The sequence below is a fragment of the Lynx rufus genome, unplaced genomic scaffold (assembly GCF_022079265.1).
Source record: "Lynx rufus isolate CCGP_SWC_20201006 ecotype Redwood Valley unplaced genomic scaffold, mLynRuf1.p SCAF_11, whole genome shotgun sequence".
In the NCBI taxonomy this organism is placed as follows: Eukaryota; Metazoa; Chordata; class Mammalia; order Carnivora; family Felidae; genus Lynx; species Lynx rufus.
This window is the reverse complement of record NW_025814825.1, coordinates 15,005,463-15,025,469: the sequence shown is the minus strand read 5'-3', so window position 1 is coordinate 15,025,469 and position 20,007 is coordinate 15,005,463. Positions and strand designations below refer to the sequence as shown.

The following is a 20,007-nucleotide window of genomic DNA, read 5'->3' as shown; positions in this document are numbered from 1 at the left end:
ATAAGGAAAAGTGTTAGTTATTTTCCACATAGTATTTTGAAGTTTAGAATTGTTTTACCTGAACAGTAAATTTAAAAACGAAGGCTGCGAACAGTAACAATGAAGGTCTTTCTAATTGAACAATAAAATTGTAGTTGGAGTATTGAGGTATTTTAGATATTTTAGTAACAGACACAGAAAACTAAGTCTGGAGTTTAAGAACTAGAGGGAATATGCTTAGAGTAGGGGCTCAAATATTTGTTCAGTGACTAAAGGTGGAATGAAAAAAAAGGGAGAAAGAGGATGAAAACTGAGCTAGCTATGCAAATGAAAATACTCTAAGGGTGCTTACAAGTGTTTGTGAGCAATAAACCATTATGCGTAGGACAGAAAACCTTGGAAAGAAAAATTAAGGCAAGCACTTGTGAAAATTTCTTCATGGTAAGAGGGAAATACTGGTGGTTAGTTGCTCTCTTACATAGCACCATGAGAATATTTTAAAGTCATGTACGTATGTGTATACACACACACACACACACGCTTAATTAAAAAAAATTCTCAAGTAGTGACCTTTATGACTTAAGTTATTTTATAAGGTAAACCTTGAGACTGACATTTTAATCTGTAGTAGTCATCCCTTAATTCTATAATGTGTATATTTTTTCTCTTTTTTATTGGAAAGGATTTAAGCAACTTCTTGGATTTTGTTTTGGGTCATAGAAAATTGTAAAATTTGTAAAATCCCGTGTGGACATTGTGACTGAGTTGGTTTTAAAAATAAAAAATATGCTTGATGAGAACTTTAGCCCTCTCCTAGCCAGTTGTTCATTTGCACAAATTCTTGGCCTTTTGCTGATCAAAGTACACATAGTTGATTACAAGTAAATGAGAGGGAAGGGAAGTTTCATACCTAGCTTTTATTTATTTATTTTTTTAATGTTTATTTTTGAGAGACAGAGACAGAGGGAGACAGAGTATGAACAGGGGCAGGGGAGGGGCAGAGAGAGAGGGCAAGACACAGAACTCGAAGTAGGCTCCAGGCTCTGTGTTGTCAGCACAGAGCCTGATGTGGGGCTTGAACTCACGAACTGTGAGATCATGACCTGAGCTGAAGTCGGACACTTAACCAACTGAGCCACCCACGTGCCCCCATACCCAACTTTTATTTGCAAATGCTGACACATATTAAAATTTTAAATCAATTTTGTTTTGGTTTTGGTTTTGGTTTAACCTTAAGGAGTATAGCACCTATTCTCCTTAGGCATTATATAGTTATCAGTAATTAGTTTGTTAGTTTGATTTTGTTATATTTTATATAAAACCTTTTAATATTAAGATCAGATTCTATATAGAGCAAATCTTGGTTGATCACTTTACTCAATAATTTAACAGATCTGAATATATTTTAATAAACTAGTTCACTTGATCTTAAATATATTATTAAAATCTCTTTCTTCCTCAGGGAATTCCACCAAACTTTACATATTTACATATTTATATAGTGTGTGGCACATGGAAGAAGAAAATACAACTTTAGTTTTTTTTTTTTAAGTCTATTTAAAAAAAATTTTTTTTTGATGTTTATTCTTAGAGAGAGAGCATCAGCAGGGGAGGGGTAGAGAGAGGGAGACACAAAATCGGAAGCAGGTTCCAGGCTCTGAGCTGTCAGCACAGAGCCCGGCATGGGGCTCGAACTAATAAACCGTGAGATCATGACCTGTGCCGAAGTCAGACACTTAACCAACTGAACCACCCAGGTGCCCCCAAAATAGAACTTTCTTTAAGCGCGTATATTTTACTTACAATCTGTTATTTGAAAGTATAATTGGTTGGGGTACCTGGGTGGCTCAGTTGGTTGAGCATCTGACTTCAGCTCAGGTCATGATCTCACGATTTGTGAGTTCGAGCCCTGCGTTGAGCTCTGTGCTGACAGCTCCGGGCCTGGAGCTTGCTTCTGATTTTTTGTCTTCCTCTCTCTGTGCCTCACCCACTTGTGCTCTTTCTCTCTCTCACTAAAATAAATAAACATTAAAAAAAATTTTTTTTTAAAGTATAATTGGTTGCCAGTGGATGTCATTTTCAAATCTGTGAATCCCATTTTTCAAGCTTAGTGGAGGCTATGTTGTGTAACTAAAAACTCAGTTATCATGTTGATCTTTACCTAATACAGATAGGATTTATGCAATGACTTCAGATTACTTAAGCAACATTAGGGTTTGGGAAGATTGAGTAAGTTAGAGGTATTTCAAATCTTAGTGTATTTGTTTTTGTTTTGTTTTTTTTCCCTGTTGAGCATGTGGAACTTGTTATGGTACAAAACTATAATAAAATGAATTTTGAAAAATCCTTATAAACACTGTATATTGCAGATTGGAAGTCTGTGAGGTTCTAGTCATTGTTTTTTTCTTTTTGTATTTGTTTTGTTTTCCTTTTTTTTTTTTTAATTTCAAGGCTTTATCTCTAACCTAACCATTCAGAGACAGTACTTCCCTAATGATGAAGATCAGGTTGGGGCAGCCAAAGCTCTGTTGCGTCTCCAGGACACCTACAATTTGGATACAGACACCATCTCAAAGGGTAATCTTCCAGGTAAGAATTCTTTTCGTCTATAAAACACTTATCACCTGGCTGTTCCATTCAGTCCATTAGGACATTAATCTAAAAAATCTTTTGTATTTTAAGATTTTTAGCTTTAGTTTATTTCACAGTCTTTTATGCCAAATAACCCTCTGTTTCTCTAGGACTTAAGAGTTGTAAGTTTCTAGCTTGTGAAAGCTTAATGTTACAGGAACTAAACTTATGTAGTCATGTTTTTCTTTAGAACATCCAATGTTTGTATGTGGTTATAAGGCAATTGATAGTCAAAGTTTATATGTTCATTAATTTAAAAACCAAGACATATTTGATGTATACAGATTTTTAAAGGGTTCTGTAATATGGAACATCCTGCTTTTTCCTATTTTTGGCACAACCTTTTTTTTTTTTTTTAGGTTACAGCTGATTTCATTCAAATTTGCTTTAAAATTTTTGTTGTGCAGAAGTTAAATGACAAATTTATCATCTTAGTCACTTTTAAATGTGTGGTTTAGTGGCGTTAAGTACATTCACACTGTTATGCAACCATCACCAGCATCCATCTCCATAGTTCTTTCATCTGGTAAAACTAAAACTCTGTACTCATTAAATAATAACTCCCTATCTCCTATTTTCCCCAGCCCTATCATTCTATTTTTTAAGTTTATTTATTGTTGAGAGAGAGTATGCGAGCAAACAGGGGAGGGGCATAGAAGAGCGGGCAGAGAGAGAATCCCAAGCAGGCTCCGAGCTGTCAGCACAGAGCCCATTGTGGGGCCCAACCCAGGAACTGTGAGATTGTGCCCTGAGCTGAAATCAAGAATCGGACGCTCAACTGACTGAGCCACCCAGGTGCCCCTTATCATTCTACTTTATGTTTCTATGATTTTGACTATTCTAAGTACCTCATGTAATTGGAATCATACAGTATTTGTCTTTTTGTGAGTGGCTTATTTCACTTAGCATAATGCCCTCAAGGGTCATCCATGTCGTAGCAAATGTCAGAATTTCCTTACTTTTTAAGGCTGAATAATAATGCAACATGTATGTCATGTAAACACACACGCACACACCCAATCACATTTTGCTTATCCTTATGCATCAGTAGGACACTTTGGTTGCTTCCATGTGTTAGCTATTGTGAATAATGCTACTGTGAACATGGGTGTGCAACTATCTCTTTGAGACCCTGCCTCTCATTCTTTAGGTATATATACCCAGAAGCATAATTGCTGGATTCTATGGGTCAAATTCTGTTTTTAGTGTTTTGGGGAACTGCCATACTATTTTCCATAGTAGATAGACCATTATATATTTCCACCAACATGTATAAGGGTTCCAATTCCTCTACCTACTCTCCAACACTTGTTATTATCTCCTTTTTTGATAGTGGCTATCCTAATGGGTGTGAGGTGATATCTCATTGTAGTTTTGCATTCCCTCATTATCAGTGATGTTGAATATGTTTTCATGTGCTTAGTAGCCATCTGTATGTCTTTATTGGAGAAATGTCTATTGAAGCCTTTTGCCATTTTTAATTGTTTTTTTTGTTATTTTAGGAGTTGTCTATATATTCTAGATGTTAATCCCTTATGAGATTTATGATTTACAAATATTTTCACCCATTCTGTGGGTTGCCTTTTTAGTTGGTTGATACTGTCTTTTGATGCATAACATTTTTAAATTTTTGTGAAGTCCAATTTATTTTTTCTTTTGTTGCCTATGCCTTTGGGGTTGGTTATATATAAGAAATCATTGCCTCATCCAATGTCATGAAGATTTTCTCCTATGTTTTCTTCTAAGTTTTATTGTTTTAGTCTTACATTTAGGTCCATTATCCATTTTGAGATAATTTTTTACAAATGGTGTTAGGGTAAGCATCCAACTTCATTTTTTTTGCCTGCGAATATCCAGTTTTTCCAGCACCATTTGTTAAAAAGACTGTCCTTTCCCCACTGATTGGTCTTGGCACCTTTGTTAAAAAGTTTATGACCATATATGTGAGAGTTTATTTCTGGGCTTCCTGTTCTATTCCATTGGTCTGTATGCCTGTCTTTACGCCATATTAATACCACACTGTTTCAATGACTGTAATTTTGTTGTGAGTTTTAAAATCTGGAAGTTTGAGTTCTCCAGTTTGTTCTTTTTCAAGATTGTTTTGACTATTCTTTTTCAAGATTGTTTTGAGTATCCCATGAGATTACATACGAATTTTAGGATGGGTTTTTCTATTTCTGCAAAAAATATCATTGGGATGTTGGTAGAGATTGTATTGAATCTGTATATCAGTTTGGGTACTATTGCCATTTTAATAGTATTAAGTTTTCCAATCCATGAACATAGGATGTATCTCCATTTATTTATGTTTAATTTATTTCAGCAACATTTTGTGGTTTTCATTGTACATGTCTTTCACCTCTTTGGTTAATTCCTAACTATTTTATTCTTAGAATGATTTTAGTGGTTTTCTTTTCAGATTATTCATTGTTAGTATGTAAAAATGCAACTGAGTTTTGTGTGTTGGCTTTATATTCTGCTACTTTGCTGAATTTATTTATTAGCTCTAACTGTGTGTGTGTGTGTATGTGTGTGTGTGTGTGTGTGTGTGTGTGTGTGTGTGTGTGTGTAGTCTTTAGGGTTTTCTGCATAGAAGATAATATCACCTGCAAAGAGAGACTATTTTACTTCTTCTTTTCCAATTTGGCTGCTTTATATCACTTTTTCTTGCCTAATTTCTCTGGCTAGAGCTTCCATACTAAATTGAATAGGAGTGAAAATGGGCATCCTTGTTTTTGTTCTTCATTTTAAAGGAAAAGCTCTCAGTCCTTCACCATTGTATATGTTTGCTGTAGATTTTTCAAGTATGTCTTTTTTATGTTTAGGTAGTTTCTTTTTAGTTCTAGTTTGTTGAGTGTTTTTTCTGCATCAGTTGAGATGCTCATGTGTTTTTCTTCCCTTTATTCTGTAATGTGTTTTACATTGATCTGTTTTCATATATTGAGACATCCTTGCTTTCCAGGAATAAATTCCCCTGGTTATGGTGTGTTATCCTTTTAATATTCTGTTTGCCAGTACTTCATTGAGGATTTTTCATCAATGTTTGTAATGGATATTGGTCTGTAGGTTTCTCGTACAGTCTTTGGTTTTGGTGTAAGGGTGATGCTGGCCTCATAGAATGAAATGGGAAGCATTCTCTCCCCTTCAATTTTCTGGAAAAGTTTGAGAAGGATTAGTGTTAGTTCTTTAAATGTTTGGGAGAATTCTCCATTGAAGCCATCAGGTCCAGGACTTTCCTATGTCAGGAGACTTTTGATTACTGAATTAGTCTCCTTACTAGTTACCGGTCCATTCAGATTTTCTATTTCTTTCTTAGTCTTGGTAGGCTTTTTGTTTCTAGGAATTTATCCATTTCTTCTAGGTTATCCAGTTTGTTGATGTACATTTTTCATACTACTCTCTTATAATTTTTGTGTTTCTGTAGAATCAGTAGTAGTGTTCCTTCTTTCATTTTTTCAGGGGGGAAGGAGGGAGAGAATATTAAGCAGGCTCCACACTCAGCATGAAGCCTGACTTGGGGCTCAATCCCATGACCTTGGGATCATGACCTGAGATGAGATCAAGGTTTGGATGCTCAACTGACTGAGCCATCCAGGCATCCCTCCTTTTTTTTTTTTTTTTTTTTTTTTAATTTATTTTTGAGACACAGAGAGAGAGAGAGAGACAGAGCATGAGCAGGGGAGGGGCAGAGACAAAGGGAGGCACAGAATCTGAAGCAGGCTCCAGGCTCTGAGCTGTCAGCACGGAGCCCGACGCGGGGATCAAACTCACGGACTGTGAGATCACGACCTGAGCTGAAGTCAGACGCTTAACCAACTGAGCCTCCCAGGTGCCCCAAGGCATCCCTCATTTTTTATTTTAGTAATTTGAATATTCACTTTTTTTCTTAGTTCGTGTAGGTAAAGGATTATCAGTTTTGTTGATCTTTTCTAAGGACCAACTTTTGGTTTCATTAATTTTTTTTTTGTAATGTTTATTTATTTATTTATATGAAATTTATGTCAAATTGTTTTCCATACAACATCCAGTGCTCATCCCAACAGGTGCCCTCCTCAGTGCTCACCACCCACCCTCCCCTCCCTCCCACCCCTCATCAACCCTCAGTTTATTCTCAGTTTTTTAAGAGTCTCTTATGGTTTTGCTCCCTCCCTCTCTTTTTTTTTTCTTCCCCTCCCCCATGATCTTCTGTTAAGTTTCTCAGGATCCACATAAGAGTGAAAACATATGGTATCTGTCTTTCTCTGTATGACTTATTTCACTTAGCATCACACTCTCCAGTTCCATCCACGTTGCTACAAATGGCCAGATTTCATTCTTTCTCTTTAATGTTTATTTTCGAGAGAGAACGTGCACATGTCTACATGTGAGCAGGAGAGGGGCGGAGAGAGGGAGACAGGATCTGAAGAGGGCTCTGCACTGACAGTAGAGAGCCTCATGCAGGGCTTGAACCCATGAACTGTAATATTATGACCTGAGACGAAGTCAGATGCTTAATTGACTGAGCCACCCAGGCACCCTGGTTTCATTAATTTTCTCTATTTTTTTTTATAGTCTATTTAATTTATCTCTAATACTTCCTTCTGCTAGCTTTGGGTTTAGTTTTTTCTTGTTTTTCTCGTTTCTTAGTTGTAAAGTTGTACAAGTTAGGTTATTGATTTGAGATCTTAAGTTGTAAAGTTAGGTTATTGATTTGGGATCTTTCTAGCTTTTTAATGTAAGCATTTACATTACATCCTTTTACACTGCTTTCACTGTGTCATGTAAGTTTTGGTATGTTGTGTGTTTGTTTTCATTTGTTTTTAAGTATTTTCTAATTTTCTCTGTGATTTCTTTTTTGTTCCACTGATTGTTTAAGAATGTGTTGTTTCATTTCCACAAATTAAAAAATTTGCTAGTTTTACTTGTGTTACTGAAACCTAACTTCACATACTATTTTATGTATGCTATCTCTCACTTTTTCTATGAGTATATGGCTTACTACCATTACTATCTCCTTGTCATCAGCTGGAGAAATAAATTACTTCTGTCATCATATTGAAATTCATTTTCATGGTGAGAATATACAGTGGGAAGAGTTACTTGTTAAGATGTTTTCTTGCTCATCTCTCTTTATTTGGGGTGAATATCAAGTGGGAATATAGTACAACAATATTAGATAAAATCTCCATTAAGCTGGAACATAGTTCCATTATTTCCTATTCCTACCAATATTATACATTGTTAACACTTCTGATAAGATCATAACTATTTTTTTAAAATTGGCCTGGGGCACGTGGGTGGCTCAGTCTGTTAGGTGTCCAACTTTGGCCCACGTCATGATCTCGTGCTTTGTGGGTTCAAGCCCTGTTTCGGGCTCTGTGCTGACAGCTTGGAGCCTGAAGGCCTGCTTCGGATTCTGTGTCTCCCTCCCTCTCTCTCTGCCCCTCCCCTGCTTGCACTCTGTCTCTCTGTCTACCAAAAATAAATATTAAAAAACAAACAAACAAACATTGGCTTTTGGTATAAGACATCAATTTGTTTAATAGATATTAACCATATAGTATGTACCAACCATTCTGTTCGGTTCTAGGGATACAATAATGAATAAGACCAATACAGCTCCTTGCCCTTAGGATATTTACATTCTTATGATATAGTATGATGAATGCCTGAGTGAGGATAATTTAGGATACCATGGGAGCACATAGAAGGAAACCTAATTCTGCACTTGAGAAGAGGCATAAAGGAAGGTTTCCTGGAAGACACATTAAAAATTAGGATATAATAGACAAGGGATTAACCAGGAAATTGAGGAAAAGTGTAGGCATGAGAAAAGTATTCCAAACAGGGAGAATGTGTATAAAGGCCAGAGAGGAGAGAGTGTATTATATCAGTTATATTAACAAGTAGTTTGTTCAAGAGGTGAGTGTATGGAGTGTAGGGATGGGAGTTTGGTTTTATGAGAGTAGTGAGAGAGAGGCTAGATAAGTTAAGCAGAAGCTGTCTCTTGAAGGGCTTTGTAAGCCACGTGGAGATGTTTGAAATTCTCTGAGTGCAATGAGGAACTAATGAAAAGTTTTAGAGAAGTTAATGTCATTTTCATTTTAGGAATATCATTGTGACTGCAGAATGGAGATTGGATTGGGACATGGGGGTAGGGACAAAGAATTCAGGGAGGAGGCTGTTGTAAAAATTTAAAAGATGATAGTGGTAGCTAGTAGGTATGGAGAGAAGAGGACAAGGTATCAAGCTGTTTAGGAAGTGTAATGGTGAAATTTGATGGTGGACTTGATATGGGTTTTTGGCTTAAACAACTATATGGGTTCCATTCAGCAAAATAAAGAACACAAAAGAAGCAGGTTTGGTGTATGTGGGATAATACATTTCATTTAATTTAACTGTATTCCTTTTTGTTTAAATCTTTATTTTCCCATCAAAATGTTATTGAATATTATTTAACCCTGATTTTGCCATGTTTAGTTTTAGGGAATTCACTGGGTTCCCTGAATACTTCATCTTTTATCTAGAAATCAATTGGTAAGACTTTGATAGAGAATGGCTGAAAATAAGACACCCTGAAAATATGCGCAGTTATTTTTCATTGGAACAATATTTATCCTTTCTTGTGTATTTTGTATCTCTTTATTGACATTTCTTCTTCTTCAACTCACTATTTTGGGTTCAGTTTTTATTGAATTTTTCTCTCATGCAAATTCCTTATAAGTAGAGTCCCTGAAATTTTCTAAGCATAATATGTCCTATAAGTGGTAAAAATAACACTAGAGTGAAATAAGAAACAGTTTTTAGGCTTTTCTTGTTCTCAAAGATCACATTAAAAGATCACAAATGTGTTTGAAGACCCCTTCTGCACTTTTCCTTCTTTTCTCAAGGTACTGTCTATTCTGACTTGGTGGTATTTGTCCGTTTTCTTATACTTTACTACGTATATTGTTGTGTTTTAAAAATGTAAATAATATATTCTGTTTATCTTTCTGTAACCTTTTTCACTCAATTTTTTTTTAGTAAATTCATCCACATTGATTAAACTCCTCTAAAAACAGTGTGGAGGTTCCTCAAAAAATTAAAAATAGACCTACCCTATGACCCAGCAATAGCACTGCTAGGAATTTACCCAAGGGATACAGGAGTACTGATGCATAGGGGCACTTGTACCCCAGTGTTTATAGCAGCACTCTCAACAATAGCCAAATGATGGAAAGAGCCTAAATGTCCATCAACTGATGAATGGATAAAGAAATTGTGGTTTATATACACAATGGAGTACTACGTGGCAATGAGAAAGAATGAAATATGGCCCTTTGTAGCAACGTGGATGGAACTGGAGAGTGTGATGCTAAGTGAAATAAGCCATACAGAGAAAGACAGATACCATATGGTTTCACTCTTATGTGGATCTTGAGAAACTTAACAGAAACCCATGGGGGAGGGGAAGGAAAAAAAAAAGAGGTTAGAGTGGGAGAGAGCCAAAGCATAAGAGACTGTTAAAAACTGAGAACAAACTGAGGGTTGATGGGGGGTGGGAGGGAGGGGAGGGTGGGTGATGGGTATTGAGGAGGGCACCTTTTGGGATGAGCACTGGGTGTTGTATGGAAACCAATTTGACAATACATTTCATATATTGAAAAAATAAATAAACTCCTCTAACTGCTATATGGTAGTATATGACAGAATTTATTTATTCATTCTCCTGTGCATGGATGGACATTTTGGTTATTTCCAATGTTTTGCTATGTCAAACAACGTTTCAATAAACATTCGTGTGTATGTATCCTTTTGCACACCTGCAAATGTTTCTTTAAAGAAGTCAGGGTAGGGGCGCCTGGGTGGCGCAGTCGGTTAAGCGTCCGACTTCAGCCAGGTCACGATCTCGCGGTCCGTGAGTTCGAGCCCCGCGTCGGGCTCTGGGCTGATGGCTCGGAGCCTGGAGCCTGTTTCCGATTCTGTGTCTCCCTCTCTCTCTGCCCCTCCCCCGTTCATGCTCTGTCTCTCTCTGTCCCAAAAATAAATAAACGTTGAAAAAAAAAAATTTTAAAGAAGTCAGGGTATATGCTTTTTCAGCTTTACCAAATATGGCCAGATTGTTCTCCAGAGCAGATGCACCAGTTTGTACTATCACTAGCAGCGTGTAAGAGTTCCTGTTTCTTCATATACTTGCCAATCCTTGGTTTTGTCAGACTTAAAATTGTAGCAGTTTAGTTGTGAAATAATCAGGGTGAGAGTAGAGGGAGGGATATTTGTGTTTTCAATTGTCTCAAAACAAAAAAATCAGAGAAATGCTTATTTCAGTGGATGATTACTGATGCCAAGTTACTCCATGATTTTTTTTTTTTTTGTCTGCTTCCCCTTTTTTGGGTCTGTCTTTTGAAATGCTTTGTTGATCTATTTTTAATTTTTTTTTAATGTTTATTCATTTTTGAGAGAGAGAGACAGAGCACGAGCGGGGGAGGGACAGAGAGAGGAGACACATAACCAGAGGCAGGCCAGGCTCTGAGCTGTCCCGTACAGAGCCTGATGTGGGACTCAAACTCACAAACTGCAAGATCATGACCTGAGCTGTATTAGATGCTTAACCAACTCAGCCACCCAGGCGCCCCAATACAGTTTTTAAATGTTTATTTATTTTGAGAGAGAGAGACAGAGTGTGAGTGGGGGAGGGGCAGAGAGAGATGGGGGAGACGGAGAATCCCAAACAGGCTGTGTTTTGTTAGTGCACAGCCCAATGTGGGACTCAGTCCCATGAACCATGAGATCATGACCTAAGCTGAAATCACGACTCAGATGCTTGGCCAACTGAGCCACCCAGATAACCCACTTTGTTGATATTTTTAATATAAAATCGAATAAGTTCTATGCATTTTGGCAGCTGGTGTCTTTATAGTTCATAGACTATTCCTTTGGCTTCCGGTTGTTCCTAACCCTGATTTGTTGAATAGAACCATATCTTCCAAAGATACATGCTTTTTTTTTAAGCTGTGATTTTTTTTTTTTTCTGGTATGGAGAATGTCTAATGTATAAAATTTTATACAGATAGAAGTTGAATGTTCATGCTGTTTAAAATAAATGACCCAGGTTATGGATGAGCCACAAAATTGTGTTTTTAAGCAAAGTTTTCCTCTACTGTCATATAGTATTCTAGTTTATATTGTGATAAGAAATAAAAGGACTCTTAACTAATTCACAACATTCTCTTCTCCTCATCAAATTTTAACCATTTGCCCTTTATATGAAAGCTTTCTGCCATCTTTTTCTGACAACATCACTTTTTAAATTTCATTTTCTTTGCCAATTTTTTGCCCATTTACTTTTTCTCAGGTTCTCTATTTTGGAAACAGCCTTCCCTTTCAATTGCTGCATCATTTCTTTTTCATTTTCTTCTTTTAAGAATGTGATTCCCAGGTATTCTGCCTCTAATAATTGTGAATGGGTCAATAGGTAAAATAAGCAGAACCTCTTTAACTACCAAAACAGAAGAGCTAAAGATCTACTGTCTTATCAGACTTTCAAATAGCATTGCCAGAATATCAGGTCACATAAAAAATATCACTGGGGCTACCTACATGAAGTAATGGCGGACTGTCATTTTGTCTTTTGCATGTCATGAGAAAACTACTCTTTTTTTTTTTTTTTTTTTTTAAATTTTTTTTTTTCAACGTTTATTTATTTTTGGGACAGAGAGAGACAGAGCATGAACGGGGGAGGGGCAGAGAGAGAGGGAGACACAGAATTGGAAACAGGCTCCAGGCTCTGAGCCATCAGCCCAGAGCCTGACGCGGGGCTCGAACTCCCGGACCGCGAGATCGTGACCTGGCTGAAGTCGGACGCTTAACCGACTGCGCCACCCAGGCGCCCCGAGAAAACTACTCTTAATTGCTTCATTATAAGCTTATCTTAAATCTGTACACCAGTTTTCATAACTGAAAAATAGTAGGGGAATAAAAAAAATTCTTTTTAAAAATTTTTAATGTTTTATTTATTTTTGAGAGACAGAGACAGAGCATGAATGGGGAGGGGCAGAGAGAGAGGGAGACACAGAATCTGAAGCAGACTTCAGGTTCCGAGCTGTCAGCACAGAGCCCAATGTGGAGCTCAAACTCACGGACCTCAAGATCATGACCTGAGCCAAAGTTGGACACTTAACCGACTGAGCTGCCTGTGTGCCCTGAAAATCAAAATTTAAATGTTTTTTTGATTTCAGGAATTGCATCATGTTAAGCTATTAATAAGTTAGTTTCTTGGTATCCTTTCCTAGGGTGGAATAATAGGTAGTATTCCTAGGGTGGAATAATAGGAATAATAGGGACAAGTGTCAAACATGTATCTTCATCTTCATTTTAGGAGTACACTGATAATCAGTCACTATCTGTAAGTGACTAATAGGAAAAAAAATGAATGGAGGTAGTTGTATGTATCGAATATTAGGTTGTATTGGTCTGTGTAATCCTCCAGTAGTACATACACTCCATGCTAGCCTTCTGCTTGGTAGTGGAATCTCATGTCTTTCCCCTGCACTAGTAAAACATGCCCATGCCTTTACTTTCTCTTAGTTTATTTCTCACAAACTCCTTTTCTGCTAGCTAGCATTTAAAAACAAACGGGCGCCTGGGTGACTCAGTCGGTTGAGCGTCCGACATCAGCTCAGGTCATGATCTCTCTCGCGGTCTGTGAGTTCGAGCCCCGCGTCGGGCTCTGTGCTGACAGCTCGGAGCCTGGAGCCTGCTTCGGATTCTGTGTCTCCCTCTCTCTCTCTCTCTCTCTGCCCCTCCCCCGCTCATGCTCTGTCTTTCTCTCTCTGTCAAAAATAAATAAACATTAAAAAAAAATAAACATGTTACATCATTGGATAGGTATAACTAAGTCTGATTCTAGCCAATTGAGGGACTCCTTGAAGTGTATTCATTTAGTCATTTACTAGGGAAAACACCACTGTGTTCCTTTTTCTACCAGTTTCTTTTGCACTATTATCAGACACTTAAATGTGTAAGATTATATCTGTTTTATTGAAGAAATACTAGGTTAGTCTGCTTTTGACCAATAGTTTATTTTAAAACTTCACTATTCTGGAAGTATGGCTTTTATACAATATTTATTTATTATCAGACCTATATGTTCAGAAGTCTGGCTAGAGGTATCAGTTTTATTGATTTTTTTTTCAAAGAACCAGCTCCACTTTCATTGATCTCTTCTATTGTGTATTTAGTTTCTATATCATTTATTTCTGCTCTAATCTTTATTTCCTTCCTTCTCCTGATAATATGTTTTGTTTGTTCTTTTTCTAGGTCCTTTAGGACCTAAGGCCAGGTTGTTTCTTTGAGATTTTTTTTTCCTTTTTTTTTTTTTTTTTAATGATTTTTAGCACAGAGCCTGATGTGGGGCTTGAGTCCACAACCGTGAGATCATGACCTGAGCCAGAGTCAGACACTTAACTGACTGACCCTAGCCAGGTGCCCCTATTTGAGATATTTTTGCTTTTTGAGGTAGACCTGTATTACTATAAACTTCCCTCCTAGAACCACTTTTGTGGTGTTCCAGAGGTTTGAACCATTGTGTTTTCATTTTCATTTGTTTCCTTTTACTTTTTTATTTCTTTTTTTTATTTCCTTGTTGACCCATTCATAGTTTAGTAGCATGTTATTTATTTATTTATTTGTTTTTTAAAATTTATATACAAGTTAGTTAGCATATAGTGCAATAATATTTTCAGGAATAGATTCCAGTGATTCATCCCCTATGTGTAACACCCAGTGCTCATCAACAAGTGTCTTCCTTAATGCCCCTTACCCATTTAGCCCATCCCCCCACCCACAGCCCCTCCAGCAACCCTCAGTTTGTTCTCTATATTGAAGAGTCTTTTATGTTTTGTCCCACTTCCTATTTTTATATATTTTTGCTTCCCTTCCTCTATGTTCATCTCTTTTGTATCTTAAATTCCACATATGGGTGAAGTCATATGATATTTGTCTTTGTCTGACTGACTTATTTCGCTTAGCATAATACACTTTAATTCTATCCACATTGTTGCAAATTTCATTCTTTTTTATTGCTGAGTAATACTCCATTGTTTATATATACCACATCTTCTTTATCCATTCATTAGATGATGGACATTTGTTTTCTTTCCATACTTTGGCTGTTGTCAGTAGCAGTGCTATAAATGTTGGGGTGCATGTGCCCCTTTGAAACAGCACACCCGTGTCCCTTGGATATATACCCAGTAGGGCAATTGCTGGGCCGTAGGGTAGTTACTATTTTTAATTTTCTGAGGAATCTCCATACCGTTTTCCAGAGTGGCTGCACCAGTTTGCATTCCCACCAGCAGTGCAAAAGAGATCCTCTTTCTCTGCGTCCTCGCCAACATGTGTTGTTGCCTGAATTGTTAATTTTAGCCATTCTGACAGGTGTGAGGTGGTATCTCAGTGTGGTTTTGATTTGTATTTCCCTGATGATGAGTGATGTTGAGCATTTTTTCATGTGTCTGTTAGTCATTTGGATGTCTTTGGAAAAGTGTCTATTCATGTCTCTTGCCCATTTCTTCACTGGATTATTTGTTTTTTGGGTGTTGAGTTTGATAAGTTCTTTATAGATTTATGATACTAACCCTTTATCTGATAGGTCATTTGCAAATATCTTATCCCATTCCATCAGTTGCCTTTTAGTTTTGTTCATTGTTTCCTTTACTGTGCAGAAGCATTTTATCTTGATGAGGTCCCAGTAGTTCATTTTTGCTTTTGTTTCCCTTGCCTCCAGAGACGTGTTGAGAAGTTGCTGTGGCTGAGGTCAAAGAGGTTTTTGCCTGCTTTCTCCTTGAGGATTTTGATGGCTTCCTGTCTCGTGTTTAGGTCTTTCATCCATTTTGAGTTTATTTTTGTGTATGGTGTAAGAAATTAGTCCAGGTTTATTTTTCTGCATGTTGCTGTTCAGTTTTCCCAACACCATTTGCTGAAGAGACTGTCTTTATTCCATTAGTAGCATGTTATTTAACCTTTATGTATTTGTGGTCTTTCCAGATTTCTTTCCCTTTTTCTTTCTTTCTTTCTTTCTTTCTTTCTTTTCTTTCTTTTCTTTCTTTTCTTTCTTTCTTTCTTTTTCTTTCTTTTTTTTTTTTTTGTGTGGTTAACTTCTAGTTTCATGGTGTTGTAGTAAGAAATTATGTATGCTGTGACTTTTATCTTTTTGAATTTGTTGAGGCTTGTTTTGTAGCCTAATATGTGATCTGGACAACATTCCATGTGTACTTGAAAAGAATGTGTATTCTGCTGTTTTACGGTGGAACGTTCTGATTACATCTGTTAAATCCAGCTAGTCCAGTGTGTCATTCAAAGCCATTGTTTCTTTGTTGATTTTTCTGTTTAGATGATCTGTCCATCAATGTAAATGGAGTGTTAAAGTCCCCTGTTATTGTATTATTATTGAATAGTTCCTTTATGTTTATTGTTAACTGTTTTATATATTTGAGTGCTTCCATGTTGGACACATAAATATTTATAATTTTAGATCTTGTTGGATTGTCCCCTTTATTTAAAGTCCTTGTTTTAAAGTCTAGTTTGTTTGATATCAGTATTGCTACCTTGGCTTTATTTTGACATCCGTTTGCACGATAAATATTTCTCCATCACCTTAATTTCAATCTGGAGGTATCAGATCTAAATTGACTCTTAATAAAATAAAAATAAATAACATGAGGGGCGCCTGGGTGGCGCAGTCGGTTAAGCGTCCGACTTCAGCCAGGTCACGATCTCGCGGTCCGTGAGTTCGAGCCCCGCGTCGGGCTCTGGGCTGATGGCTCAGAGCCTGGAGCCTGTTTCCGATTCTGTGTCTCCCTCTCTCTCTCTGCCCCTCCCCCGTTCATGCTCTGTCTCTGTCCCAAAAATAAATAAAACGTTAAAAAAAAAAAATAAATAAATAACATGAGTTTCTTGTAGACAGCATATAGATGGGTCCTGTCTTCTAAATCTATTCTGTCACCTTGTGTTTTTCGATTGGAATATTTAGTCCATTTACATTCAAAGTAATTATTAATAGATATGTATTTATGGCCATTTTATTACTTGTTTTATGATTGTTTCTGAAGATTTTCCCTGATCCTTTCTTGTCTTTCTCTCTTTCATGGTTTGTTGGTTTCCTTTAGTGATATATCTGGATTTCTTTCTCTTTATTCTTTGCATGTTTATTAGTAGTTTTAGGTTTGCATATAACCTCTTATGCATATAGCAGTCTATATTACGTTGATGGTCATTTAAGTTTGAACCTCTTTACTCCTTTCTTCCCTACGTTTTAGAATATGGTGTCATATTTTACATCTTTTATTTTGTGAATTCCTTGGCTGACTTTTTACAGAAAAATTCATTGTTACTGCTTATGTGTTTCCTGCCTTTATACAGTTGCTTTTAGTGTCTCCTTTCCAATCAAAGAGTCCCCTTTAATATTTCTTCAGGGCTGGTTTAGTGGTCATGAACTCCTTTATTTTTTGTTTTTTATCTCCCCTTCTATCCTGAATGACAGCCTTACTGAATTGAGTATTCTTGGCTGCAGGTTTTTCCCATTCAGCACTTTGAATATACCGTGCCACTCCTTTCTGGCGTGGAAAATTCCTGCTGAAAAATCTGCTCATAGCCTTGTGGGGTTTCCTTTGTATGTAACTGTTTTCTTTTGTCTTGCTGCTTTTAATATTTTTTCTTTATCACTGTATTTTGCCATTAAATTTTTATTTATTTATTTATTTATTTATTTATTTGAGAGAGAGAGAAAACATTTGAGTTGGGGAGAGGGGAAGAGAGAGAGGGGCCAGAGGATCTGATGTGGGCTTTGAGCTGACAACAGCAAGCCTGATGTGGGGCTTGAACTCACAAACCATGAGTGAGATCGTGACCTGAGCTAAAGTTGGACACTTAACCCCCTGAGCCACTCAGGCACTCCTATATTTTGCCACTTTAATTACAATATGTCTTGGTGTGGATCTGCTTTTGTTGAGAGAGAGAGAGAGAGAGAGAGAGAGAACCTTAAGCAGGCTCCATGCTCAGCATGGAGCCCAGTGTGGGGCTTGATCCCACGACTCTGGGATCATGACCAGAGCTGAAATCCAGGCACCCCTTACTGGACTATTTGCATTTAAAATATGCAAATCCTAGACATAATGTCATTTTATTGATAAATAATTAAATATGCATATCTAACTGATCAGTCAGGTCTTTTCCTTTTTAAATGACATAATCACTGTTATCCAACCTAACAAAGTGGCAGTATTTCCTTTGTATAACTTAATACCCAGTCAATACTTAGTTTCTCTGTTGATCTCAAAGGTATCTTTTTACAGTTGCACATTTTGGTTTTACCTCTTAAAGCTATTTTGTTCTTCTCTTTTCCCCTCCTTCTTTCCCTCCCATTCCACTGAATATTTGGAAAAACCTGGTTATAGGTCTTGTGGAATGTACATTTTGGAGTTGCCCGATTTCTTCCTTTGTGTGAACTTGTTCCTCTAACTCCTGTGTTTCCTACAAACTGGTTAGAGCTTGAGACTCCATTAGATTCCAGTTAAGTTTTAAAATTAACTCCATAGGTGGTGCTCTGAACTTCCCATTGAATTTTATGACCAGATGCTTAACATCTCATCATACCTTTTGTGCTAGTGATTGATGAGTAGCTTCACTGGTGGAAGACTGATACGTCCAAATGAAGTTTTCTATGAGTTTCATCTAATTGTTTTGGCAGCCTTGGATGATAATTGCCTAGAACTATTTCATTAGGGGGTTCTAAAATTTTGATTAAAAAAAATTTTTTTTAAACGTTTATTTATTTTTGAGACAGAGAGAGACAGAGCATGAACAGCAGAGGGTCAGAGAGAGAGGGAGACACAGAATCCGAAACAGGCTCCAGGCTCTGAGCTGTCAGCACAGACGCGGGGCTCCAACCCATGGACTGCGAGATCATGACCTGAGCCGAAGTCGGACATCCAACCAACTGAGCCACCCAGGCGCCCCAAATTTTGAATTTTTTATCCCATCATTCTTTCTACTTTTATTAGCCAGAATTCTATCAGTAAGAACTTTCTGGAACCATTTGGTTACCCTGAACTAGAGTTTATATATGAAGGGCAAGATAAATCCTTGATTGTTTTTCTTGTATCAACAACATTCAGAGTAATGAGTTGATGTCATAATAACTTCTAGTAGTGATCATTGATTTTTTATCTGAAGTATCATTATAAACTCATGGATTTTTATAAATTTTTATATTTCAATCCATTATATTAATTATTCATTTGATGTCCAGATATCCTATTTGAGACCAGTGGGATCATCTTTAGATTGGGTAATTTGTCTTTTTGAAATGACCCTATTTTTCTTTGCTAGCAAGGAAATTTAATTTTTTGCACAGTTTTTTCCAAACTTACACATTTCTACCCCAAAGCAGGAAGAATCAGGCCTTGATTCTTTTTTTTTTTAAGTGTTTCTTTTGAGAGAGAATATGATCACATGAGTGGGAGAGGGGCAGAGAGAGAGGGAAAGAGAGTATCCCAGTCATTGGTTCATGAGATCAAGATCATGACCTGAGCTGAAATCAAGAGTCAGGCACTTAACTGACAGAGCCACCTAGTCACCCCAGGCCTTGATTTTTTTTTTTTTTAATGGGGAATGACATTTAGGAAGTGGAATATAGCTAGGTTTTAGGGATGTCAGTTGCTATTGAGTTTGTCATTCATTCTAGATCTTTTCAATGGACAGATATAGGAAATATGTGAGTTCATGTTGTTAATTCCAATTAAAATCTCCAAGTATCTCATCTGATTCACTGTTTAAAGATGGAATGTTATATGAAGATTCTATTCATATCATTCAGAGTTATACTTTTTATTTCTTTATAATTTTTTATTTTTAAATATTTGAAAGTTTGTTTATTTTGAGAGAGTGCATGTACGTGTACATGTGAGAGCACAAGTGGGGGAGGGGCAGAGAGAAAGAGAGACGGAATCTCAAGCAGGCGCTGCTCCATCAGTGCACAGCCCAATGTGGGGCTCGAACTCATGAACTGTGAGATCATGACCTCACCCGAGATCAAGAGTCCAACATTTAACCAACTGTGCCACCCAGGCACCCCTATTAATTTATTTTTAAGAGAGAGCGAGAGAGAGAAAGAGTGCACAAGTAGGGGAGGGCCAGAGAGACAAAGAGAGACACAATCCAGTGCAGGCTCTAGGCTCTGAGCTGTCAATGCAGAGCTCATCGTGGGGCCCGAACCCACTAACTGTGAGATCATGACCTGAGCTGAAGTTGGATGCTTAACCGACTGAGCCTCCTAGGCACCCCCATTTATTTCTTTCTATAGCTTCTTTGGTTTTTTTTTTTGGTTCTTAGGAAAGTAATGGTAATTGTACAGTATTTGAAAAAGTAGAGAGGTATAAA

General features: G+C 37.1%; 1 protein-coding gene across 3 annotated transcripts in view; it reads left to right on the top strand.

The window, feature by feature from the left end:
* P4HA1 (prolyl 4-hydroxylase subunit alpha 1) overlaps positions 1-20,007 on the top strand; it is an 89,690-nt gene that overhangs the window by 20,530 nt on the left and 49,153 nt on the right. For all 3 annotated transcript variants that reach the window (XM_047072941.1, XM_047072942.1, XM_047072943.1), the window contains exon 5: positions 2,431-2,568. In XM_047072941.1, the coding sequence (XP_046928897.1) occupies positions 2,431-2,568 (138 nt within the window). The remainder of the gene's footprint in view (positions 1-2,430; positions 2,569-20,007) is intronic.